The sequence below is a fragment of the Lineus longissimus genome, chromosome 6 (genome assembly GCF_910592395.1).
Source record: "Lineus longissimus chromosome 6, tnLinLong1.2, whole genome shotgun sequence".
In the NCBI taxonomy this organism is placed as follows: domain Eukaryota; kingdom Metazoa; phylum Nemertea; class Pilidiophora; order Heteronemertea; family Lineidae; genus Lineus; species Lineus longissimus.
In genome coordinates this window covers 21,417,219-21,441,316 of record NC_088313.1, presented here as the reverse complement: position 1 = coordinate 21,441,316, position 24,098 = coordinate 21,417,219, and the positions used below count along the sequence as shown (strand labels likewise).

At 43.7% G+C, this 24,098-nt stretch overlaps 2 protein-coding genes and 1 long non-coding RNA gene across 4 annotated transcripts in view; 1 reads left to right on the top strand and 2 right to left on the bottom strand.

The window, feature by feature from the left end:
- LOC135489210 (serine/threonine-protein kinase 32B-like) overlaps positions 1 to 17,768 on the top strand; it is a 34,484-nt gene extending 16,716 nt beyond the window's left edge. Inside the window, exons 4-12 of one of the 2 annotated variants that reach the window (XR_010447110.1) lie at positions 1,162 to 1,199; positions 7,115 to 7,204; positions 7,897 to 8,000; positions 13,154 to 13,270; positions 14,727 to 14,852; positions 15,085 to 15,219; positions 15,498 to 15,565; positions 15,862 to 16,177; positions 16,252 to 17,768. Coding sequence is in view for 1 of the 2 variants with exons in the window: in XM_064774451.1 (XP_064630521.1) it covers positions 1,162 to 1,199; positions 7,115 to 7,204; positions 7,897 to 8,000; positions 13,154 to 13,270; positions 14,727 to 14,852; positions 15,085 to 15,219; positions 15,498 to 15,565; positions 15,862 to 16,036 (853 nt within the window). In the remaining variant the exon portion in view is untranslated. Of the gene's footprint in view, positions 1 to 1,161; positions 1,200 to 7,114; positions 7,205 to 7,896; positions 8,001 to 13,153; positions 13,271 to 14,726; positions 14,853 to 15,084; positions 15,220 to 15,497; positions 15,566 to 15,861 lie in introns of both variants that reach the window. The other variant, XM_064774451.1, reaches the window with a different exon arrangement.
- A 2,813-nt stretch (positions 17,769 to 20,581) lies between these two features.
- Positions 20,582 to 21,025, bottom strand: LOC135490033 (ubiquitin-conjugating enzyme E2-17 kDa-like). Its single transcript, XM_064775679.1, has one exon. It carries the CDS (start codon positions 21,023 to 21,025, stop codon positions 20,582 to 20,584), a length of 444 nt encoding a protein of 147 aa, XP_064631749.1.
- Positions 21,026 to 21,081: 56 nt separating this feature from the next.
- On the bottom strand, positions 21,082 to 23,592 carry LOC135489373 (uncharacterized). The gene is made up of 3 exons (XR_010447148.1): positions 23,433 to 23,592; positions 21,793 to 21,921; positions 21,082 to 21,094 (listed from the first exon to the last, which is right to left on the bottom strand). It is a non-coding gene; the product is annotated as an uncharacterized LOC135489373 (long non-coding RNA).
- Between the last annotated feature and the right edge of the window lie 506 nt (positions 23,593 to 24,098).

The following is a 24,098-nucleotide window of genomic DNA, read 5'->3' as shown; positions in this document are numbered from 1 at the left end:
TCAGACTCAATTCGTTGCTGTTGTCAGGAGGACATACTCAGGTCGTTACTGTTTTGTATAGTAACCTTGAGATCCATTTAGCACGATGAATGCTACCAGATGGGCATGAATGAATCGTTGAGCTATCACATGAAAGACACACTGAATCATTACTACTCTGTACCACATCACCCTTGAGAAGCTAGCCTTGCGGTGCATGTATAATGGCTCCTTAATGTCTCACTGAAGATACTAATGACTTTGAGTCATTTACATATATAGCTAGCTGTTCTACTTGTAAGCTAATTAGCTTGGAGCTGCCATTCAAGGTGGACGATCACATAGAGCAGGCTTGGTTGAAGGTAGCGCTTGTGACCAATGGGCCATGATCTCTTTACCCGTCTGTGTTAGGGATGACTTTCTTCTGCTGTGCAAGGTTTTGGCCCCTCTACTTAAAGAAAGGCTACGGCCAAGCATTGCCAAGATCAGGATTGCTGTCCTAATGTTTATCTATCTTCTGACTATGGTATGGTCTAACAGTAGACAGTGGTGACCTCTGACCTGAAGCTGTTTGCCAGTACCTTGATTATGCTGGTGGTGTTTCTCTGAGTTGGTCTAGGCCCTATGTTGTAATACTAAGCTGTCTTCAGTGGTGTGATATTGATGACCTCACCCTGTGTATGCTCACCACAGAACCACCATTGCGTTCTTCGTCCATGTTGGTTTCAGCAGCTTGTAATCAATATCAGACAACATATTTTATATGAACAAGCTGTGTCACATGAAAAAGATAATATTTATGGCTCTTATATTGATATGGTATTATTACGTCCCCAGCAGATTAATGAATTGCATTAATAAGGTAGAGAATTGTATAGTACTATTGGTGCTAGCCACAGAAGGTAAAAAAAAGAAGTTGTTTTCCAACTCTTTTATTGGCTGTATCTTGTTCGGATGAAGCTTTATTGTGTTCTCATAACTCAGTTATGGGTCTAGATTCAATGATATCAGCAACCCCAGTCCCTACAGCTCTGAGGTATTCATTCTCCCCCCACAGCACTCCAGCGATCACAGTTACAGTTACCGGTATAATTGTTCCCTCACCAAATGACTTGCCGTGCCTTGACCATGAAAATATATGTCACATTTCATACTGACCGGTGTTGTTTTTGATCTCTTCAGGGATATCAAACCAGATAACATCTTGCTGGATGAGGAAGGTAAGAACTTGTACTTCTTGGACTAACCAGGGTCTCTCTTAAAGCAGCTTTCAGCAACTTGATGTCAGCTGTAGTAGAGAACTGCCCGTGCTAAAAAACCTATTGTCTTGTTGCTTATGCGATCTTGGGTGAGTAATGTATGTTAGAATAGATACCATCTTATACTGATGGCAAGAACCAAGGTTTCTAGATATAACTGTCACAGCTGTAGATATGATGAGCTCCAAACCAACTGTATGATGAAGAGACTACTCTTGGTTAAAGTGCTGTCCTCCAAGCCAACTGTATGATGAAGAGACTAGGTTAAAGTGCTGTCCTCCAAGCCAACTGTATGATGAAGAGACTAGGTTAAAGTGCTGTCCTCCAAGCCAACTGTATGATGAAGAGACTACTCTTGGTTAAAGTGCTGTCCTCCAAGCCAACTGTATGATGATTAGACTAGGTTAAAGTGCTGTTGCCATGTGCTTGTGGGATCTTGGGTGAGTTGTGTTTGTTAGATACCAACTTATGCTGATGGCAAGAACCAAGGGTTCTGAGTGCATCCAGTTGACTGAAAATGGTGGCTGCTCTTGAGAAGGTTCTCCCTGGTTCTAGGCAACTGCAAACGGTGGCTGCTCTTGAGAAAAAGAATTCTCCACGGATCCTGTTCACTGCTAACGGTGGCTGCTCTTGAGGAAGAGGGGCTCTCCCAGGGTCAGTTTAAGAGCCACTTTACACCCAAATTCATTGTCCGTTTAAAAGAATTTCAAATGTGTGGAAGGGGAGTGAGTTGCCTCCTCGCTGCTTCCCTGGTTCAGCCATTGATGTTTTTAGCATAGAAATGAACTCTACCTTTAACACACACAGCTAATTAAATTGTAAATTAAGCTCAATATCAGCGAAGTAGCGTAGAAAAACAGGTGTGTTCATTCATAACCAAGATAAAAAAACGATCCATCAATTGCTAGGCGGATTTCATCTGCGATCAATCCTTCTGATTATAAAGACCACTCAGGCACCATAGCAACTGGAGTGATCCTCTGTGCACGGAGCATGGCTAAGAGTCGCAACGATGGGTTGGATGGTGAGGGTTGGTTTCTTGTAACAAGTAGTTGGATTCAATTATGAGTGACGACTGAAATACAACAACACAACAAGATGAAGAAGTTGGTTGATGAGCTGTCTGTCGGGATGGAACAGCATTAGCAAACAAAGGAGAGAAAAAGAACAATATAGATCACTCAGCATCCACAAGAAAAAAGAAGCTGTGCACCCGTATGTCATCATGCAAATATTTGGAGTACCCTAATTCAGCTCATACATGAACGTCAGCTGGCGTGATTCATGGTGTGAAGGGCATCCAGGCCAAGAGAAAGAATCCATCAGGATACAGCAGCCTCTGGCAAGTTTGCTTCCAACAAACCGATGGATGGTTGTGGAGAACCGCAGAAGCCCCTTGTAGTCATTGCCAAGCCACAACCCCAGGAAAATAAACTTTTTAGATTGATAACATGCTGCATATAAATCTGGTTTATCGTGACATGCAGTGTCCCAGTGAGATTGGAAAATAAGACTCACAATTGGTTTTCAATTTATTGTCTCGTGGCGGGTTTTTCTCTTGGCATAATTGAATCCAACATGGGAAAAGATTGAAAATTTACGATACCAAGTGTGTCATTGAAGATAGTTTATACAGATTGGTTTGTGTCTGAATATCCTCAAGGGGGGATGGCTGGCTTTAAGCTGTTCTCTTTAATAATATCCACATGATGGATTCCACACGATGTCTCCAAGTGGTATGTAACTAAAGAGACAATATTTGTATTGAGATGGCGTCATCGGGAGGAGGGGCATCCCCGTCAAGGAGATCAGCTTGTCGTTGTGTAGCTTCTTGTTCTTTTCTGTCTGATGGCAAGCATGATTACAACACTCAGAGCCTGACTTGATGCCGGTACCACTATGATAGCATGCTCAGCTGGAACACTGATCCAGATGCTAGTGGCTAAGGCAGCTGCCTCATAACCAGATGGTAGACTTGGTAAGCTGGTGCAAGTGGTCTTTTGGGAAGCTACGAACCACCTTCTCACATGGTCCCTGGCATTTGAGACATGAGTTTATAAGTAAAGAGTGTCTGATAAGCCGAAATCTTGCTGGCCCTTTCATTTTTTATGGGTGACACTTTCTTTGATAAACAAACATTACTTTGACAGCTTCTGTAGCTGGGTGTGTAATTCATTACATGAAACACCACCCAGCATGTTCTCCCAAGACCAATAACACTAGCAGTCAAGCATCCCCTCATCATCAACCACTGCTCCATGTTGGCATTGTGCATTGCACTAGGCAGGGTTTTGTCTCTCGCAGATTGAAATCATGCAGCATGCCAAAAAAACGTGCGCGACAATTTAGCATTTCATGGCAAAGCATTATTTGATTGTTGAATAACAAATGGCTGCCAGCTTGATGATTCAATGAGAGTGCCGTGACAGGAAAGAATGGAAAATTTGGAAGCAAGATATGAATCGAGCCATGACAATCTATGAAGAGATCCTCTGATTGGTATTGTGATGCTGTGTCTGCCTAGTAAGTGAGTTTGCCAAGTGGATGTGAGAAGACTGATGGTGACATCACATACTTGATTTGTTAATGTAGATCAGGCCTGAAGTTGCCAGTGGTCTTAGGGGCTGTGTGGATTGACATAGGCAAAGTTTCAGTTGAACTGGTGAGATCTAAAGCTTTCCTTTCATTTTGGCACCTTCATATGTGTGGCCATAAGTCATCTCAGATCTGTTTGGGAACTCACTCTCATGAGAAACAGGAATTGAACCCACAGCCCCTGAGATGATAGGCACTGATGTGATGCAGGACATCACTCTGAGACTGCATGCCGAGCTGCCAGTTTACTACTGTAAACCAAAGTCGATGATATGATTCCAAGTGATTGAAGTGTTCTTGTGTGATCCAATGATAAACTAAAGTGGATGATATGATTCCAAATGATTGAAGTGTTCTTGTGTGATCATGTCATCTTCAAATCTGCTTGCATGTTCGCTCCTGGGGAACTTTGAAGGGGAAAAGAACAAACTCTGTAAAACCTATAGCGAGGCATGGTAAAGGCAAAGCTCAGACACATTGCATGTTGTGACTCATTGTAAGTGCCGAGGCTTCTTATGTGACCTGGATTGAATTGACGATCGCCTGACTTCCTCATCCGGTAATTGTTTGTTTGGTGTGGGGTGACTGACCTAGAGTTCATGTGGTTGGCTTGAAGTGATAAAGAAGGGCCTGAGTTGTGATAAAGTGCTGCTTGCAGAGGTATATTTCGGCAGAGCCTGCACCCTGTTTGTTTTGCTTGTGAGGGGATGTGGTGCAGAAAACTTCTGTGCGATAAATAGTGTGGCCAGTTCATCATGGTCACTTCTTTATCCATGACTAATCCAGGCTTGAGATGCTCAACATGTGCGTGACATCTTCATCATTCTGGTACCAGATGATAATGCTACTGAAGTGAGACCACTTCATCTGTGGTGCTCCATTGATCTGTTAGTCGTGGGGTGGTGTTCCTTGCAAGAAGACACATGTTCACCCAGCTCTGAAGGATGAAAACATTTCTAAGTCCAAATATTTTTTTCACTTTTTTGGAGAATGAAGAATACATGACATTTGCAATGTGTTGGATCAAACGTATTCGAAAATTTGATATAAAAACCACTCAGAATAATCCAGTAATTGGTATCATGTCAACCATGTGATTTGATTGACCCCTGGTTCAGTCGCCAAGGCACAATCACATTAGCGCCGAGGTAATTGGTGAGAAAGGTTGACGACAGTATCCTCTGATTGAGTTACATGTTGACCGTTCAGTGTCAGGTCTGACCATCTGTTTAGTAAGTTGGAAACATCAGCATGAGAGCCCCGAGTAGAGATAGGTCTGATCATCTGTTTAGTAAGTTGGAAACATCAGCATGAGTGCCCCGAGTAGAGATAGGTCTGATCATCTGTTTAGTAAGTTGGAAACATCAGCATGAGAGCCCCGAGTAGAGATAGGTCTGATCATCTGTTTAGTAAGTTGGAAACATCAGCATGAGAGCCCCGAGTGGAGATAGGTCTGATCATCTGTTTAGTAAGTTGGAAACATCAGCATGAGAGCCCCGAGTGGAGATAGGTCTGATCATCTGTTTAGTAAGTTGGAAACATCAGCATGAGAGCCCCGAGTGGAGATAGGTCTGATCATCTGTTTAGTAAGTTGGAAACATCAGCATGAGAGCCCCGAGTAGAGATAGGTCTGATCATCTGTTTAGTAAGTTGGTAACATCAGCATGAGAGCCCCGAGTAGAGATAGGTCTGATCATCTGTTTAGTAAGTTGGTAACATCAGCATGAGTGCCCCGAGTAGAGATAGGTCTGATCATCTGTTTAGTAAGTTGGTAACATCAGCATGAGTGCCCCGAGTAGAGATAGGTCTGATCATCTGTTTAGTAAGTTGGTAACATCAGCATGAGAGCCCCGAGTAGAGATAGGTCTGATCATCTGTTTAGTAAGTTGGTAACATCAGCATGAGAGCCCCGAGTAGAGATAGGTCTGATCATCTGTTTAGTAAGTTGGTAACATCAGCATGAGTGCCCCGAGTGGAGATAGGTCTGATCATCTGTTTAGTAAGTTGGAAACATCAGCATGAGAGCCCCGAGTGGAGATAGGTCTGATCATCTGTTTAGTAAGTTGGAAACATCAGCATGAGAGCCCCGAGTAGAGATAGGTCTGATCATCTGTTTAGTAAGTTGGAAACATCAGCATGAGTGCCCCGAGTAGAGATAGGTCTGATCATCTGTTTAGTAAGTTGGAAACATCAGCATGAGAGCCCCGAGTGGAGATAGGTCTGATCATCTGTTTAGTAAGTTGGAAACATCAGCATGAGTGCCCCGAGTAGAGATAGGTCTGATCATCTGTTTAGTAAGTTGGAAACATCAGCATGAGAGCCCCGAGTAGAGATAGGTCTGATCATCTGTTTAGTAAGTTGGTAACATCAGCATGAGTGCCCCGAGTGGAGATAGGTCTGATCATCTGTTTAGTAAGTTGGAAACATCAGCATGAGAGCCCCGAGTAGAGATAGGTCTGATCATCTGTTTAGTAAGTTGGAAACATCAGCATGAGAGCCCCGAGTGGAGATAGGTCTGATCATCTGTTTAGTAAGTTGGAAACATCAGCATGAGAGCCCCGAGTGGAGATAAGTCTGATCATCTGTTTAGTAAGTTGGAAACATCAGCATGAGAGCCCCGAGTGGAGATAGGTCTGATCATCTGTTTAGTAAGTTGGAAACATCAGCATGAGAGCCCCGAGTGGAGATAGGTCTGATCATCGGTTTAGTAAGTTGGTAACATCAGCATGAGTGCCCCGAGTAGAGATAGGTCTGATCATCTGTTTAGTAAGTTGGAAACATCAGCATGAGAGCCCCGAGTGGAGATAGGTCTGATCATCTGTTTAGTAAGTTGGTAACATCAGCATGAGTGCCCCGAGTAGAGATAGGTCTGATCATCTGTTTAGTAAGTTGGAAACATCAGCATGAGAGCCCCGAGTAGAGATAGGTCTGATCATCTGTTTAGTAAGTTGGTAACATCAGCATGAGTGCCCCGAGTGGAGATAGGTCTGATCATCTGTTTAGTAAGTTGGAAACATCAGCATGAGAGCCCCGAGTAGAGATAGGTCTGATCATCTGTTTAGTAAGTTGGAAATATCAGCATGAGAGCCCCGAGTAGAGATAGGTCTGATCATCTGTTTAGTAAGTTGGAAACATCAGCATGAGTGCCCCGAGTAGAGATAGGTCTGATCATCTGTTTAGCAAGTTGGAAACATCAGCATGAGTGCCCCGAGTAGAGATAGGTCTGATTGAAATACATTGAAAATATGGTTCTTGATTGTCCTCGTCATCTCTCGTTTCAGGTCATGTACATATAACAGATTTCAACATAGCTACAATAATTCAGAATAACCAGTTAGCGACGTCCATGTCAGGCACGAAGCCTTATATGGGTAAGTCAATCTTGCTTATTGCTCTCCTTAATGTCTCTCGATCAATGCCCAATTGGCTGATTATGCATACTGCTTCACTAGATCTCAACATTCCCATCATACTAGGAGCAAGTTATTGAGGGTGCGCACCAAGCTTGTTTCAATCTCAGATATTTGTCAGAGCAAAATACAAGCTACAAGTTCCATGCTGGGAACCCGACAGAAACCTGTTGCTATCGGCGACAGGCTCACAATTAACTTCTCATTTAGTCACTCGCTCGTTAAACGTATCGTGATTTATGACATCTTCATCACTTTGTCTTCTTCAATTAATTTTCTGTGTGAGAGTTGAAATCTAAATGGCGCATTGCTACGTGACGCTTTAAGGTTGATTGAGGAATCATAACTGGTATTCGACGGAGGTTTATAGTCTGAGTTGATGGGATGCTGTGATGTTTAGTAATCATTAGTATTCATATCTGGTGAATGATCTCATGTCGAGGTTAAGGTGGAGCGAAATCCAGCATGCATAACGCGTTCACTCTCTAGGTAGGACCAACCCAATGAATCCGAGCCCTGTTGCTCAATCAGCATGAGAGACAAACGCCACCATTAGCTCAACACGTTTACTCTCTAGGTAGGACCAACCCAATGAATCCGAGCCCTGTGCCACTATAAACTCACTTTTAATCAAGTCCTTGCTGTTGTTTCAGCTCCTGAGGTGTTCCGGTGTGCGTTGGAGGAGCTACCCGGGTATTCATTCCCCGTGGACTGGTGGTCGACAGGGATACTGGCATATGAGATGTTGCGAGGAAAGGTAAGGGGTGTCTGTTGTGATTGAAAACTTTGTCAAATGAAATCTGAAAGTTGGCTTCTCGGCTGAAATACTGATAAATGGCTTGATATGATATAGAAAATGCATTTTCTATTAGGGATGATGCTAGTTTGAACTTTGGTCGGTGGTAAGTGGAGCAGTCTTGGTAAGTGCCTGTACATGGCTTCACTGTTGATTCCTGGCCCTGGGAAAGATTGGTGAACTTGTTGAGATATATGGCCAGTGCCTGTCCGTAGGGAGATTCCTGCCTAAGCTCTTCGATATGTCGATTAAAACAGTGCCCAAAGATACGTTCATCATCAACATAGCGAGATATCACCTAATGGAAGAGGAAAAAGCTGGTTTTGAGTTGGTTGCTTATTATTCTGGTCAGGTTGGCATGTTGGTTAATGGAGACTTAACGAGGTGAGATTAGAGGAAACGGCTCCCATGGTACTCTTGTCTAACTCGGCAAGAATTTCAATGTGTCAACGTGAACTTGATATCCGTTCTGTTGCCTGATGCTCGGTGATAAATGGTGAAGTCACAGGGGAAGATGCCGTGAAGAGCTGATGTATTGTTAATGTCGTGTTCTGGCAATAAAAATGGTAGGACACCATCTTATTAGGGACGCTGAGTTTGGTCAAAATTGTGAAAAATTTTCTAAGCCAAACATTTTTTGGACTGATGATGTTTCTGCATTTTGAGCAGAAAAAAAACAAGTGAGAAAAAAATATTTGGACTTCGAAATGACCGACCTTTTGTCACCTGCCTACGTCCGATGAGGTCGCTCTAATAACATATGGCTGGCTGCATTTTCAATTCAAGCTACTGTTGATTCAGATGTGAGACTAAAGAGCCCCCTCGAGTGCTAGTATGTTCAGCCGTAACTCATTATCAATGCATGAATGCACCTTCGAGTGGTGTGGAATATGTCATTAAACTGGGGTTTCATCAATGATGGGCTGATGGCTTTCAGGTGACATTGATGTGTTTGGTTAACACTTTCACAATGTTGCTAGCGATGAGGAGGTAACCTGACAACATGGCGTATCAAAGGGCAAGACACATCCTCTTCCCCCCACCTGATCCTGTTACAATTGACTGAAGACACAGCCTCTGCCCCCACCTGATCCTGGTACAGTTGACTCAAGACACAGCCTCGGCCCCCACCTGATCCTGTTACAATTGACTCAAGACACAGCCTCTGCCCCCACCTGATCCTGGTACAGTTGACTCAAGACACAGCCTCGGCCCCCACCTGATCCTGTTACAATTGACTCAAGACACAGCCTCTGCCCCCACCTGATCCTGGTATAATTGACTCAAGACACAGCCTCTGCCCCCACCTGATCCTGGTACAGTTGACTCAAGACACAGCCTCTGCCCCCACCTGATCCTGGTACAGTTGACTCAAGACACAGCCTCTGCCCCCACCTGATCCTGGTACAGTTGACTCAAGACACAGCCTCTGCCCCCACCTGATCCTGGTACAGTTGACTCAAGACACAGCCTCTGCCCCCACCTGATCCTGGTACAGTTGACTCAAGACACAGCCTCTGCCCCCACCTGATCCTGGTACAGTTGACTCAAGACACAGCCTCTGCCCCCACCTGATCCTGGTACAGTTGACTCAAGACACAGCCTCTGCCCCCACCTGATCCTGGTACAGTTGACTCAAGACACAGCCTCTATCCTCACCTGATCCTGGTACAGTTGACTCAAGACACAGCCTCTGTCCCCACCTGATCCTGGTACAGTTGACTCAAGACACAGCCCTATTCAACAGACAGACTTGCTTTCTCTGCTAATAGAAATGCAATACCATCTAAGGCTGTGTTCGGCTCTTGCCATTAGGCATCCATCCATCCACACATCATCCATCATCTTTTATCTCTGTCTGTGAAAAAACCCTAACCCATTTGACATTCTGGGTAAGTTGTGACTCAGTTTAACGACCACCATAGCTATTATACTGGTAACTGGTTTAGGAGAAAAACAGCTGAGCGACAGACCCTTGGGCCTACTGTGTGGTAATGCCATAGGGCCCAAGGCTGTGCACTCTTGCCATTAGGGAATTTCCCTAAATCATGCAGACATCCAGCCATCATCCCTGTGTGAAAAAAGCCTAATCTGATTGACATGGAACAAGTGCTGGTCAACCCCAATAATCAAATGATTCCTGCAAACTCTCCAATAACAGGCAGGTCACTCATCCCTGTAGAGACTGTCATAGCTAAAGCCATATGGATTACAGATAACGGGCCATGTTAGTCACATGGACTTAATAAGAGCTGGGAGGTTAATGGACATTGTTGCTTCTTTTGTGGAATGTTGGACCATCGCTGCTCAGAGTAGCAACTCAGCTGACGACTAAGACAGCAGAGCTTATCCAGACTTAGAATGGCTGCAGTTGGCAGCTGATGCCTCCAAGTTGCCTAAAAAACTGCCTGTTTCATCAGCATGACAGGTTGTGATGCTAAGCTGGCTTATTGGTGGTAATCACTTCCGCGGCAGAATTGGGGAAACTCGTGATGCTGACAGGCAATATCCCTCTTGAAGCTGAAAAGACTTGGTGTGCAGTAAGGTGATCAAAATCACCTATTTTCCTTACTGAAGTAACCTGCGAGACAACATGGGTTCATATCAAAAGGCTATTGATTCTCCTTTTAGAATGTGAGCATGTAATCCAGTCACAACCAATAGCACCCAAGAGCTTCTTGTATGACAAGGCAGATTTCTATGGCAGTTGTTTCTTCCTTGCCCTTGTGAAGGTATAGAGACATGGTGTAATGCAACCAAAGACTCGAACAAAACATGTGTCGTTATGGAGTCAGTGGATAAACACCCAGTCACAGCACTTGTGGTCGATGTTGTCTCCTCTTGTTGGTCTTGCCCGAGCTAGGTAGGGTTACGAAATAGCAGAGTCTTTAAGAGTCAGATATGGTCGGAGTCTAGAGCAGTGGCAGTGTGCTTTGAATGGCATCAGGTATGCGACATGGTCGGAGTCCAGAGCAGTGGCGGTGCTTTGAATGGCATCAGGTATGCGACATGGTCGGAGTCTAGAGCAGTGGCGGTGCTTTGAATGGCATCAGGTATGCAACATGGTCGGAGTCTAGAGCAGTGGCGGTGCTTTGAATGGCATCAGGTATGCGACATGGTCGGAGTCTAGAGCAGTGGCGGTGCTTTGAATGGCATCAGGTATGCGACATGCCAAGCATTGTTGCCAAGACATCTGCTTGCTGGTTCTCCTACTGACACGGACATGTTGCCCTGTTATACAGAAGCCAGATATCTCACCACAATCCAATATTTGCAGGTGATTTTATGGCTGCATAGTCTGAGAGAGAATGCTTACAACTTAAGAAATCAGTAACTTATGACGTGTACCACATGAGAACCTGCCAGTTGTGACCAGGTCATATCAGCCAGACCACCAACATCTTGATCATTCATTGATACATATATCAATACATGTATGAAGGAGCCTAATTGGTCGTCTCTGTTGCTATCGAGGGAAGTCTCCAGGGAGGAGAGAGTGTCAGTAGTCTTTCATGATAATTGGCTTGATCAACTTAATTCCAATATTTGCCGTGTTATGCCTTTGGTGACCTACGAGTATCACGTAGGATCGGTGCTGTGAACTCTGCACTGAGACTCGATCGGTAGACCTAGAGGGTCAGTTATAATCACCAGCCAGCAAGTGTCACCTATAAAACACAACTGAAGCCCATCTTCACTCAGAAAGGTTTAAATGTCACCAGGCTCTCCTTGTTGGAAGGAAGGGAGTATACACGATGGTCCTACCTATATGGTACGTATAGTGACTGATCAGATATATGGTATGGACTCATTGAGATCTTTGCCCAGGCATTTGCTTCGATATATGAGGGACACAAAGACTGATCCTAAAACACCCTGACATGTGGGATTTGACCTCCGTCCGACAGTGTTTCTAGGAGCAGTTTGACAGCGTGTGATACAAGCCTGGGAGTGAGGATGGCCTGCCCTCTATTGGTTCAGCCTGGTCCACTGTCTCGATCTCTCTTATGGTGAACCTCTAAAGAATCTCACTTATTGCATCACTTTGGTAAATTGAAGACAAAGAGACATTGATTTGCTGAGTTCAAGCTGATGACATGTGTAAGCATAAATGAATCCCACGGACGTGACAGGCTTCCGCTCTCCTTCAGGCTCAAAGAAGACTCGTAAAGGCACATAATCACCATCTCCTAGCCAGCGAGCGTGATCAACAAGTGTTGTTGGCTTCCAACAAATCTTCTCTCCTCAATTAAGGATGTGAAAGTCAGCAGGACACAGGAGACGCTCTACCAGATGGTTCTCTCTGACTTTGATCTTTGATTGGAGACTTGTTGGTGTCATTACCACAGCTAGCAGTCATACAATGTTCTGATGGTTGCCTGATGTTGTTACCCTAGCAAGTGGTAGCAGGCTACTACCAGTGGCTATGTGTGTCGTCTAAGATTGGACATTTAAGTCTTAGTCAACTCTGTCACACAAGATACTTCCGGCGGTAGATCTGATATGCAAGGTCATAGAATGAGCGGTTGTGAGAGCCGTTATCCTGTACATCCTTCCTGTCTCATGGTTGGTTCTTCTCAAATATGGCTTATTTAATCTCTTTTCTCATTTGATGTCCATGTGATCACTTCTTCTTATTTCATAAAGTTAAGGCTTCATGATGGTAACTCTTTTTTTGATATACCCAGTATTGTCTGGGTGAGCCACCACCAAAATATACTCAAGGTTGTGATCAACATATCATATTCTCATCAGAATAAAATATACTTGACCTCAACATCAGAAATATTTATAAACATACTTGAGATAATGATTGATCGGCGGATAATAAACCGATAGATCTCTCCCACTATAAAAGGTTACCTAACTATTTATAGAACCTTGAAGGGAACAATAAGAACAGGTGGAGTTTATTCAGTTTTTGACGTCTGCCGGTGTCTGACGTCTGTGGTAAGATATGGAGAGGAAACAGACGTCCTGTAAATAAGGAGTTGAGGGCATGTGAACTTACTTGGCTCATTATTGGCTCTTTGACAATGATTTTATCCACCGTCTATAAATACTGTTAGATCATGTTAGAATTGAAGCTACAAAACATTTATTTCTATTCACAGAGGCCTTATGAGATTCATGCCAACACATCGCTGGCTGAGACGAAAAAACTCTTTATGTCACAGCCGATCCACTATCCATCGTCATGGGAACCTGGCATGGTGGAGGTGTTACAGAAGGTGAGTAGGAGGAAGATTCCACCGTCAGTGTGTGGGGTATGATGATGTTGATAGGTTTTCCGAGATGTAGCACATCAACTTTGGATTGGTGCTGTCATCTGTTGATCATACAAGAAACTAGCTTTGCTCTGAAATGCACAGACACTATCACTTGGCTGGGAAGGATAAGACATCAATCGTAACCCGATGCCATCAGCGCATAAGGACGATTATACATCAGTGTAGGCAAAACTTGACCCCTATGAATTTCCAGTGTGCAGAATGCCACGTGGCCAAAGATGACCAGGTCTTTTCATGTTATCCCCTTCTTCAGTGTGCAGAATGCCACGTGGCCAAAGATGACCAGGTCTTTTCATGTTATCCCCTTCTTCAGTGTGCAGAATGCCACTTGACCAAAGATGACCAGGTCTTTTCATGTTATCCCCTTCTTCAGTGTGCAGAATGCCACTTGACCAAAGATGACCGGGTCTTTTCATGTTATCCCCTTCTTCAGTGTGCAGAATGCCACTTGGCCGAAGATGACCAGGTCTTTTCATGTTATCCCCTTCTTCAGGGTGCAGAATGCCACGTGGCCGAAGATGACCGGGTCTTTTCATGTTATCCCCTTCTTCAGTGTGCAGAATGCCACGTGGCCAAAGATGACCAGGTCTTTTCATGTTATCCCCTTCTTCAGTGTGCAGAATGCCACGTGGCCAAAGATGACCAGGTCTTTTCATGTTATCCCCTTCTTCAGTGTGCAGAATGCCACGTGGCCAAAGATGACCAGGTCTTTTCATGTTATCCCCTTCTTCAGTGTGCAGAATGCCACGTGGCCAAAGATGACCAGGTCTTTTCATGTTATCCCCTTCTTCAGTGTGCAGAATGCCACGTGGCCAAAGATGACCGGGTCTTTTCATGTTATTCCCTTCTTCAGTGTGCAGAATGCCACTTGACCAAAGATGACCGGGTCTTTTCATGTTATTCCCTTCTTCAGTGTGCAGAATGCCACGTGGCCAAAGATGACCGGGTCTTTTCATGTTATCCCCTTCTTCAGTGTGCAGAATGCCACGTGGCCGAAGATGACCGGGTCTTTTCATGTTATCCCCTTCTTCAGTGTGCAGAATGCCACGTGGCCGAAGATGACCAGGTCTTTTCATGTTATTCCCTTCTTCAGTGTGCAGAATGCCACGTGGCCAAAGATGACCGGGTCTTTTCATGTTATCCCCTTCTTCAGTGTGCAGAATGCCACGTGGCCAAAGATGACCAGGTCTTTTCATGTTATCCCCTTCTTCAGTGTGCAGAATGCCACGTGGCCAAAGATGACCAGGTCTTTTCATGTTATCCCCTTCTTCAGTGTGCAGAATGCCACGTGGCCGAAGATGACCAGGTCTTTTTATGTTATCCCCTTCTTCAGTGTGCAGAATGCCACGTGGCCGAAGATGACCAGGTCTTTTTATGTTATCCCCTTCTTCTTCAGCTTCTGCAGCTGGATCCGAATGAAAGAATAGGAACATTAGAGGAATTTAAAAAACAGCCCTACATATCCGATATGGACTTTGAGCGGGTTTTAAAGTTGGACATCAAGCCAGGATTTGTGCCTCCAGTAAGTAGATTAGGTTTGATCTATCAGGGGCAGAGTACAATTGATCACATCAGCTTGCTCATGCTCCTCAGGAGATCAACTTCTTATGACAGTCACTGTGCAATTGGTCTTCAACTGATGAAAGAAGGATCGCTGATCATGTGGTCTTGAAGCAACTGATACCTGTATAAGACAACTGATAAATGTTGCCATGATTATGTATCGCCACTACTACTGTGTTGAACCCTTACAGAAAGACCATCTGAACTGCGACCCAACCTTTGAACTCGAGGAGATGATCATTGAAGCTAAACCACTCCATAAGAAGAAGAAACGACTTGCGAAACAGAACTCCAAACGAGACCAGAATACCTCATCAGAATCGAAAGTAGGTGTCATGAAACCCGGCCTGCTTCACCAAGTCCACTTCATGGCTATCTCGGTACCAGAGGAACCTTGTAGATCATGAATGAGACAACTGGTATTCCAAGATAATAGTCTTGTACGGTTTTCTCTTGCTTGTAAAAGCCAGATGCAGGAACTGACTTGTCGTGCCACTTTTCAATTGAGGCCAAAATTGGTCGACATTGAAGAGTTATGTGTGGTAAAACCTTCAGCAGTTGTTGCTATTTCCACAACTATCAAAGTCTGTGTCTTCCTTTCCAGGAGAAAGATCCTATGCAACTTTGCCTTGAAAACTTGGACAAAGAATTTAAACCGTATGACCGAGAAAAGTAGGTAGATTCATGAGTTGAATGCAGAGGCTGTGGTCAGTGCCATCTTTGTTATGGAGGTGATGATTTGATAGACGTGGTTTATGTATTTTGGAGCTTAGGTTTGATAAGATATCTCTGGAATAGTCTCACCAATTATAATAGTCAAAACATAATGTGATGACCATTCATTGGAAATCTCTCAATGAGCACTAGCCGATGATAACTTCTTTCCTATTTGGCAGACTGTGTTATCCAGCCTACTTCTTGCTGCTTGGCCATCGGAATATAAGCAACTCTTATCATTGTATTTTAAGGGAACTAGCGGAGAAGATTGCAGAGGAGGCACGGAAGGAGGAAGAAAAGAAGGCACCAAAAGAAACGTCCGAGAGAGAACAGACTAACGGACCAAAAAGTGATACAACACCGGATAAACTTTCCTCAAGTCCAGAGAGTCCAGACCGGAATACATTAGAGACTAGTGCTGGATAAATGCTGTATATACATTAAGATGTACATAAGATTGCAGGTCTTAGCAGGCATATCTACCTGCAGGTATTAGCAGGCATATCTACCTGCAGGTCTTAGCAGGCATATCTACCTGCAGGTATTAGCAGGCATATCTACCTGCAGGTCTTTGCAGGCATACCTGCAGGTCTTAGCAGGCATATCAGCCAGCAGGTCTTTGCAGGCATACCTACCTGCAGGTCTTAGCAGGCATATCTACCTGCAGGTCTTAGCAGGCATATCTACCTGCAGGTCTTTGCAGGCATACCTACCTGCAGGTCTTAGCAGGCATATCAGCCAGCAGGTCTTTGCAGGCATACCTACCTGCAGGTCTTAGCAGGCATATCTACCTGCAGGTCTTAGCAGGCATATCTACCTGCAGGTCTTAGCAGGCATATCTACCTGCAGGTCTTAGCAGGCATATCTACCTGCAGGTCTTTGCAGGCATATCTGCCAGCAGGTCTTAGCAGGCATATCTACCTGCAGGTATTAGCAGGCATATCCACCTGCAGGTCTTAGCAGGCATATCTACCTGCAGGTCTTAGCAGGCATATCTGCCAGCAGGTCTTTAAAGACATATCTGCCAGCAGCTTGGCCCATACCAGCCTGTGGGTCTAGTTGTCTGCGACTCAGTCAGTCCTTGTGCCTTACAGACAAAGAGGGGTGAAATGGCCAGTGGGGAGAGCACCAATATCTGGAGCACTTGTGCCTAACTTGTTGGCTCTGGTTTACATAGAGCTCACGGTACGCACTGGTTTACATAGAGCTCACGGTACCCACTGGTTTACATAGAGCTCACAGTACACACTGTTTTACATAGAGCTCACAGTACACACTGTTTTACATAGAGCTCACAGTACACACTGGTTTACATAGAGCTCACGGTACACACTGGTTTACATAGAGCTCACGGTACACACTGGTTTACATAGAGCTCACGGTACACACTGGCGAATGATGGTTTTATCCTGGCAGAATAACTTGGCGTGGCAACAAATCCGAGATCTTGGTAAAGTTTGGCCTTGATTCCATACAAATCAGAAACTCTGTACTTCAGACCAGGAGTGTGTCTGTGGAAGGACTCCAGTCAGTGAAACCTCCAACTTGCCCTCTGTTAAGGCAGTGTTGAACTCGAACATACTGTTGACAAGTTTTAGAGTAAACCAAGTGACCAGTAAGCAACAGCCCACATTCTCACACACAGCAAAGACTGTCACAACATTATCAATGGTATACCAAGTATTTTTGTAAACCTTGTACATAGTCTATTTGTAGAGGTAGATTTCTATCTGTACGTTTAATGACTGCAGCTTGTCATAGTGTCCTAGTCTTATACAGCTTGTCATAGTGTCCTAGTCTTATACAGCTTTATTTCAGTGCATTTCTTTGTTTATCACTAGTTGAGATCCCGGTACCAGTCACTCCTGTATATATGATGATATTCCAGCTTTAAGCTGCCATCTCGCCATTTATGTGATATCTTGGGTTCTTCTGAATCCCCCAGTATTGTCATGTTGTCTTCTAACTCCTCAGTCTTGGCTCGGGAGAAAATGAATTGAACATATCAAGTATTCTTCCTCCAAACGTCTGTGTGGTTTGTATGTGTAAAGACATTCTGCACACATACAACTGAAGGGTGTGTTCAAAACCCCGATCCTGGCTGGAATAAGCCAGGATCAGTCAATAGTCGATAGTCAGTATTGTATCAGAGGGGTGGGGCCTGTGTTGTATCAGAGGGGTGGGGCCTGTGTTGTATCAGAGGGGTGGGGACAGTATTGTATCAGAGGGGTGGGGCCTGTGTTGGGGTTACTGCTGGTATGGTGGCCAGGTCCTCTAACACCTTCTCCTGTTACCAGGCTTCAGTCATCCACTCTTATTGCGATACTTTTAGCTGGTGTTGATGTTTGCTACAGTCGCTTTTAGTTCTATCAAGAGTGTATATTTATCTGTTAGTTACTGCTGCCACCCAGTGGTAGAATATAGAGCTAAATGTCATCTTGTCATTTCTCTGCAGTGTACCAATGCAGGCCTGATGATGGCAACCTCAACATGGCATTGATGGATGATGCCAGGGCTGTGACCAGGCTCACATCACCCCCAACAGAGCTGCAGGTCGTCACTTTGAGCTGTGCTGGGTCACACCTGTGTTCTTGACCAAGGCACTTTTCTCTATTTCCTGACCTCAGTTCAAAGTGGAGGCTTTATAAGTACCAGAGTATGACATCATGTCAGGCTGCAAGTGGACTGCAATATTGCCACCATAAGCAACTATTTTCTTTCAGTACTGGGTACTGTGATTGGCGTGTATGTATTCCAAGATAATAATAAAACCGTGATATTGTGAAACTGTGTTTTGTAAATAAAATTTAAAGAATATAGATGACAAGTAACAAGACGAACTGTGAGTTCATTATAGAGCCTGAGTAAGCGACAGCTGAGATTTTGGCTGTGTTTTGCGATTGACCTGTCACTTGTGACCACAGGGTCAGCATTGTGTAGTTCAGTAGCCAGCACATAGATGGTGCACTGGTTCAACCGTTCACCAAACATGACCAAGCCATCGCTGCACAAGTGACAGCAGTGGTCACCTGCTTGGGTGTAACTGATGGCACCAAGCAGGCTTTGCTAAATAACTGTGTAGAAATATTACATATGTTGTTATTGACTTGACCTTCATTCAAAGCTGCCTCAAACTGAGTGTATAGGATCAAACTTTAGACAAGCTTGTTGCGGCTGGACGGCTAGACAAGAGGCATAGGTTTCGAGGCAGTTTTGATGATTCATCAAGAATTGGGATTATTTCTGCTTTTAGATTGTTATAATCTTTTAACCCATCATGTCATCAGTTTGATTCTGGTCGAATGTCATATTCATATAAAATATGCCAGCGTTTGAGGCACTGTTTTTCGTTGTTAGCCTAGATGATGTCGACTATTTTTTGACTTGTAACATTACTGCCAGGTGGTAATGCATTTTAATATGAGTGATAATAAATGGTATTTATGTAAATGAAAGAAGGCTTTTGTTGTCTTTATCTGTGTGGCTGTTAAGAGGAGACATTCAGCAGACACTTGAACCTATATGTCTTTATCTGTGTGGCTGTTAAGAGGAGACATTCAGCAGACACTTGAACCTATATTTCGTTGTCCTACAAGTGTCATGTAATACCAAGCCTCTTTTAACTTGTGACTTTGCCAGGGCAAGTGAGACCCAACCAGTTGGGGGAAATGTGAGGAGCTTGTGATGGAATCTACCAAAGACCAAGTCACGAGGCCAACACACCCACTTGGTGCCTCGCCGTCGTCAATACGAGGCTATTATAAGTAGAACGGGGTCACAACCAGACAACAGACTCTATCATCAATACGACACCACTGAACAGTCGCTGTCTTGTAGATGTCTTACGCTGTAACACTTACAATCATCACTATCTCAGCTTCATCATGTCCATAGAAGGCAAGAGGACAAACCTTTTAAAGAACAAGTCTCACAATATGCTTATTATGAAATCAATTTTTATTCGACAATCCAGAGGTGAATATCATGATTAGTAATAGCTTTGTTCGCATGCAATGAAACGCTACCAGCAGTCACCACCAGAGATGTTGGCCACAATGCTGACATGTATTCTCAACGACTCCACATGCGAGTTAATCATTCACTCATGACTTGATGAACTCTGTCAAACAGAACAGTACAACTTAATAACATGCATCAAGATGCCATGGGCACACGACACCTCCTACTGGCAGCGAAGCAAACTAGCAGATACGTGGTTTACATGATTGTGTCCTAACCAAAAAAGCTAGGCCAGGTGACAATACTCGTGAGGCCATTTTGGAAAGACCCTTTTCCAAAAACAACTCGAGGTCATGATACAGCAGAGTAATTAACAGCTTGAATAACTTGAGTCTAATTCATGATATTTGGGTGAAATCAGAAATGCCATTTGGAACCACAAAGATGAAGATTTGGCACCTAAAAAGAAACATACAGGCATTGGTACGACCAAAAACATACACATTTTGAACGTTTTCACACTGTGAGTGCAAGAAATAGTAACATGTAAAGTGCAGGCACAGCCATTAAAGATTACATGTGTATAATTTACCTAGCATTATGTACAATAGAGAAGAACACTGACAGAAGATTACTGTCTGCCAGATCTGCTACTGTTGCAAGCCTACATTTTGTTCATGCAAAAGAGCTAAATTCACAACTTCATTTTATCTGGTCATTAATCATAGCTCATGATTGTCCGCTAACTGCAAGTTGAGCTGTTAGTGTTAGTCTTACAAAATGCTACCTCCTGTAATTCCTGAAGTTTCCTGTCGTTAAGCATTACAGATAAGATTCAGCTTGACATACAGACAACGCAACATGAGATAATAGTTCAAGGTCTGTTGTCAGAAACAGGCATCCTTCAAGAAGAATGCCGTCAGACTGCTACCCAAGATAGACAGAGATTACAAGAACGTCATGAACACAGGTAAAAGGCCAAACGCAACTCGACTGGAAACCGTTCATTAATTACATTGCATATTCCTTAGTCCATCTTTTCGCTTCCTCATTAAATTTCTGGCGATCGCGTTTATAGAGATTGGCGCGGTCGGGTACAAGTGGGTCGTCTGGGTTCGGGTCACTCATCAGTGAGGCTATTGAGAGAAGGACTTTAGTGACCGTGAGCGCAGGAGACCACTGTGATCGTAGGATGTCCATACAAATATTGCCTTTATCGTTGATATTCGGATGGAAGATTTTTGTAATAAAAGAAATCTTTGGTGGTTTAAAGGGATAGTCAGTTGGAAAGTTTATTTGTAATATGAAAACTCCGCCTTGATACGGTGAGTCTGGAGGACCTTGTATTTTTGCTCTCCAGTTGAAGATGTCCTCGTCGTGTGGCGCCGCTGTACAGCTTGGTGATGGTTCACGCGCCATATCCTTGATCTCCTTATTCAGTCGTTTCATCGCCATTTTGAACCGATTTGAAGGTCGCCCAAGGTGATAAGCAGATGGACGTAGAAATGAGGTTGATAAGGGAGCCTGAAAGAAGATATGGTTTATAAAGTGAGAACAATTCCGACATTGCATTAATATTTAGGTGCATGACACGCACCGCAGACAGTTCAATCAACTGGCTCCACTACCACCTTCAGCTGGTTGAGACACACTATGGACTCCAGCCACACGCTTATTTACCGGCACAATTAGGTTGGCTACATGGATGATATCGAAGCTCACTACGCCATACAATGTATTCTCATAAATATGAAGGCCTATGCATGTGTATGTTGTACAGTGCACAGCAATCTAGTATCTACGGTGGGTTCGTTTCACCATTATCATTGGTAATAATTGAAATTGAAACCTGCACACCTTCCGAGTAGAGTCACTTGATTATTGAGGTGACTTGTATGAAATAAACACATGTATTTAACAGATTTTAGCGTCTTCAATTATTTCAGGAAGTAGAAATGAGCAACTCCCCGCAATTTCCCTAAAGTTCTGATCTCCACCAATAATTTTCTCATAAAATCTATTTTTAGATCCAAGTCGTGATAATGTGACCTGAGCGCCACTATCGGTACTGATGTAAACCAGGATGCTGAGCGAGACATTTTTTTGGCGGGAATAATTTGTACTCTGATCCGTCGGGATTCGAACCAGCGCCAAAAGAAAACTTAATCAGGTCAGCGCCTCAGACCACTGAGCTACCGAAGGGCAGGGTGTATTCTACAGACCAATCAACCAATCATCCTGATAATGTTGATGTGATTGTGATGTGACTGGGCACTGCCACCTCGTCATTCTGAAGACTGGCACTCATTATTCTCGTTTTCACACCTCATGGGCCGAGGGGTCAGTCACCTCTGAAATCATGAGACAGATCAAGTCAACAGTCAAATTCAGGAACACATGTAAAGATCAAGATTTCCTTCCAATAAATTTTCAGCAAGACTTGCCTTTGACTTGGACAGTCGCAAAGTGAATTAAGACTATAGACATGCCACTTAAGTTTTCCTGACAATATGGTCCATCAGAATAGCACCAGGTAGCATACTAATGCTGTCTTTATCATACCTTTAAAGGCACTATGGCAAACTTCCATCTCCAATCACATCAAAGTATGTTGGATCTAACACCCACACAGGGTCTCCTAATTATCATGATCATATACATTATCAAATAGTAAGTAACATATCGCCTTCTTTTCGGCGAAACCGAGACTGAATTATTCACATTGTGTTCAACTGCGTTCATTTCGCACTCAGTTCATTAGTTACCAATGTATGCCTTAGAGGGGGCAGAATGGCACTGTTTAGACAAGAAGCCTCTCCAACAGCCCCAGGAATATTGGATAGAACGTCACTGTACTGGGTCCCAGTAATAAATATTGCCATAAAGACATGTGATATTGTTCTGGGACTTATGTAAGATTAGTTTTCTCCGCCAAACCCGAGACTGAAGAATTAACACCTTGTGTTTAACCTGCTTTCATTTCGCAGTCAATTCATTAGTTACCAACATATGCCTTAGAGGGGGCAGAATGGCACTGTTTAGACAAGAAGCCTCTCCAACAGCCCCAGGAATATTGGATAGAACGGCACTGTACTGGGTCCCAGTAATAAATATTGCCATAAAGACATATGATATTGTTCTGGGACTTATGTAAGATTAGTTCTCTCCGCCAAACCCAAGACAGAAGGATTAAAATCTTGTGTTTATAAGCTAACAAATGCAAACACTTTCAATGAACCCCCTACAAGAGAAGAGTGGCTCTTCTTCTCTCCGACTTTGACACCCTACTACGAACATATCAATAGATCAGCCAGCGGTCCTCGGTGTCGCCGCGTGGGTTACGTCCAGTGAAATTGTTTGCAAAGGTCAGGGAACCACGATCTGACATCCATAACCAGCGTATCCCCTTTTCATGCCAGTTACAGTCGGGTGCTACACCACAGTCGGGATAGTGGCCGCCAAATGAATTGTTGTTGAATTTAAAACTGTTAACTACTGTTTACGTCAATTTACATATAATTAGACAAACCTTCATGAATTCATGCAGTGGAGATTTCCACATCACAGGATAGAAGAGCAGTGATGGGATCTCGCTGATTTAACATGATCACTTCCATCTTCACCATCATGACTTGGACGTGCGCCTTTAGCTTCTTTGAGCAAATGGTATTGGATTAGGGATGGCAATTAAAATTGCCGTTGAACATGTACATGAAGTGCATTGATGTACATAATTCAACATGTCTGGCTTGAAATTTCAAACTGCGCAGTTCATTCCCGCCTTGATTGTATGACTATTTCTACAATAAAAACCCTTTGAAACCAACCCATACCTTTATCAGGAATAGATACTGTGCCTTACCTTCTGCTGCAGCCGTTTTGATTTGTTCCAGAAAATTTGAAGGGATTTTTACGTTTGAAATCGGAGAAAGTGTTCCCGCGATGTTCTCCGCACCTCACACACCAACCGACTGGCGTTCAAATCAACCGCGACCGATCATGACCAAAGACAATACATTTGCGTCACAGCATCCGGGCACCCCCTTAAGCCAGGCCGGCTAGTAGTTATCTGCTCAAGCGAGACCTTTGTTCTGTCAATGATCAATATGACAGGCATTGTCAAAATGTGGGATTTGCTTTAGCATACATACTTGTACATGTGCATATGCTGAGCTGTGGAAATACATTAGGCAGGTTCCGTAAGCCAAAAGTCGATGTAAATGCATTTTATCGATGATTTTTTTTAATCATTTCCCCAATTCCTTTTACAACCAAGTATAAAATATGGTTCAGTGTCGTGTAAATCAATTAGCAGAGGACTTGGCAGAGCAGTCAAGACTGATTTGGCCTGGCTGTGACTGTCTCATCTCTCTCACTATAATTATTGTCAACTACGTTGTAAACATAATGCTCAAAATTGATTCATGAAAAAGGCAGTAGGGCAATATTATTATTAAGTTGTCAACATGGTGAGAGAGATGAGGAAGTCACAGCCAGGCCAAATCAGTCCTGGCTGCTCCACCGTGTT

Bases quoted from the DNA above. Each gene is read 5' to 3' on its own strand.
- LOC135490033 (XM_064775679.1), bottom strand. From the start codon at position 21,025: ATGGCGATGAAACGACTGAATAAGGAGATCAAGGATATGGCGCGTGAA.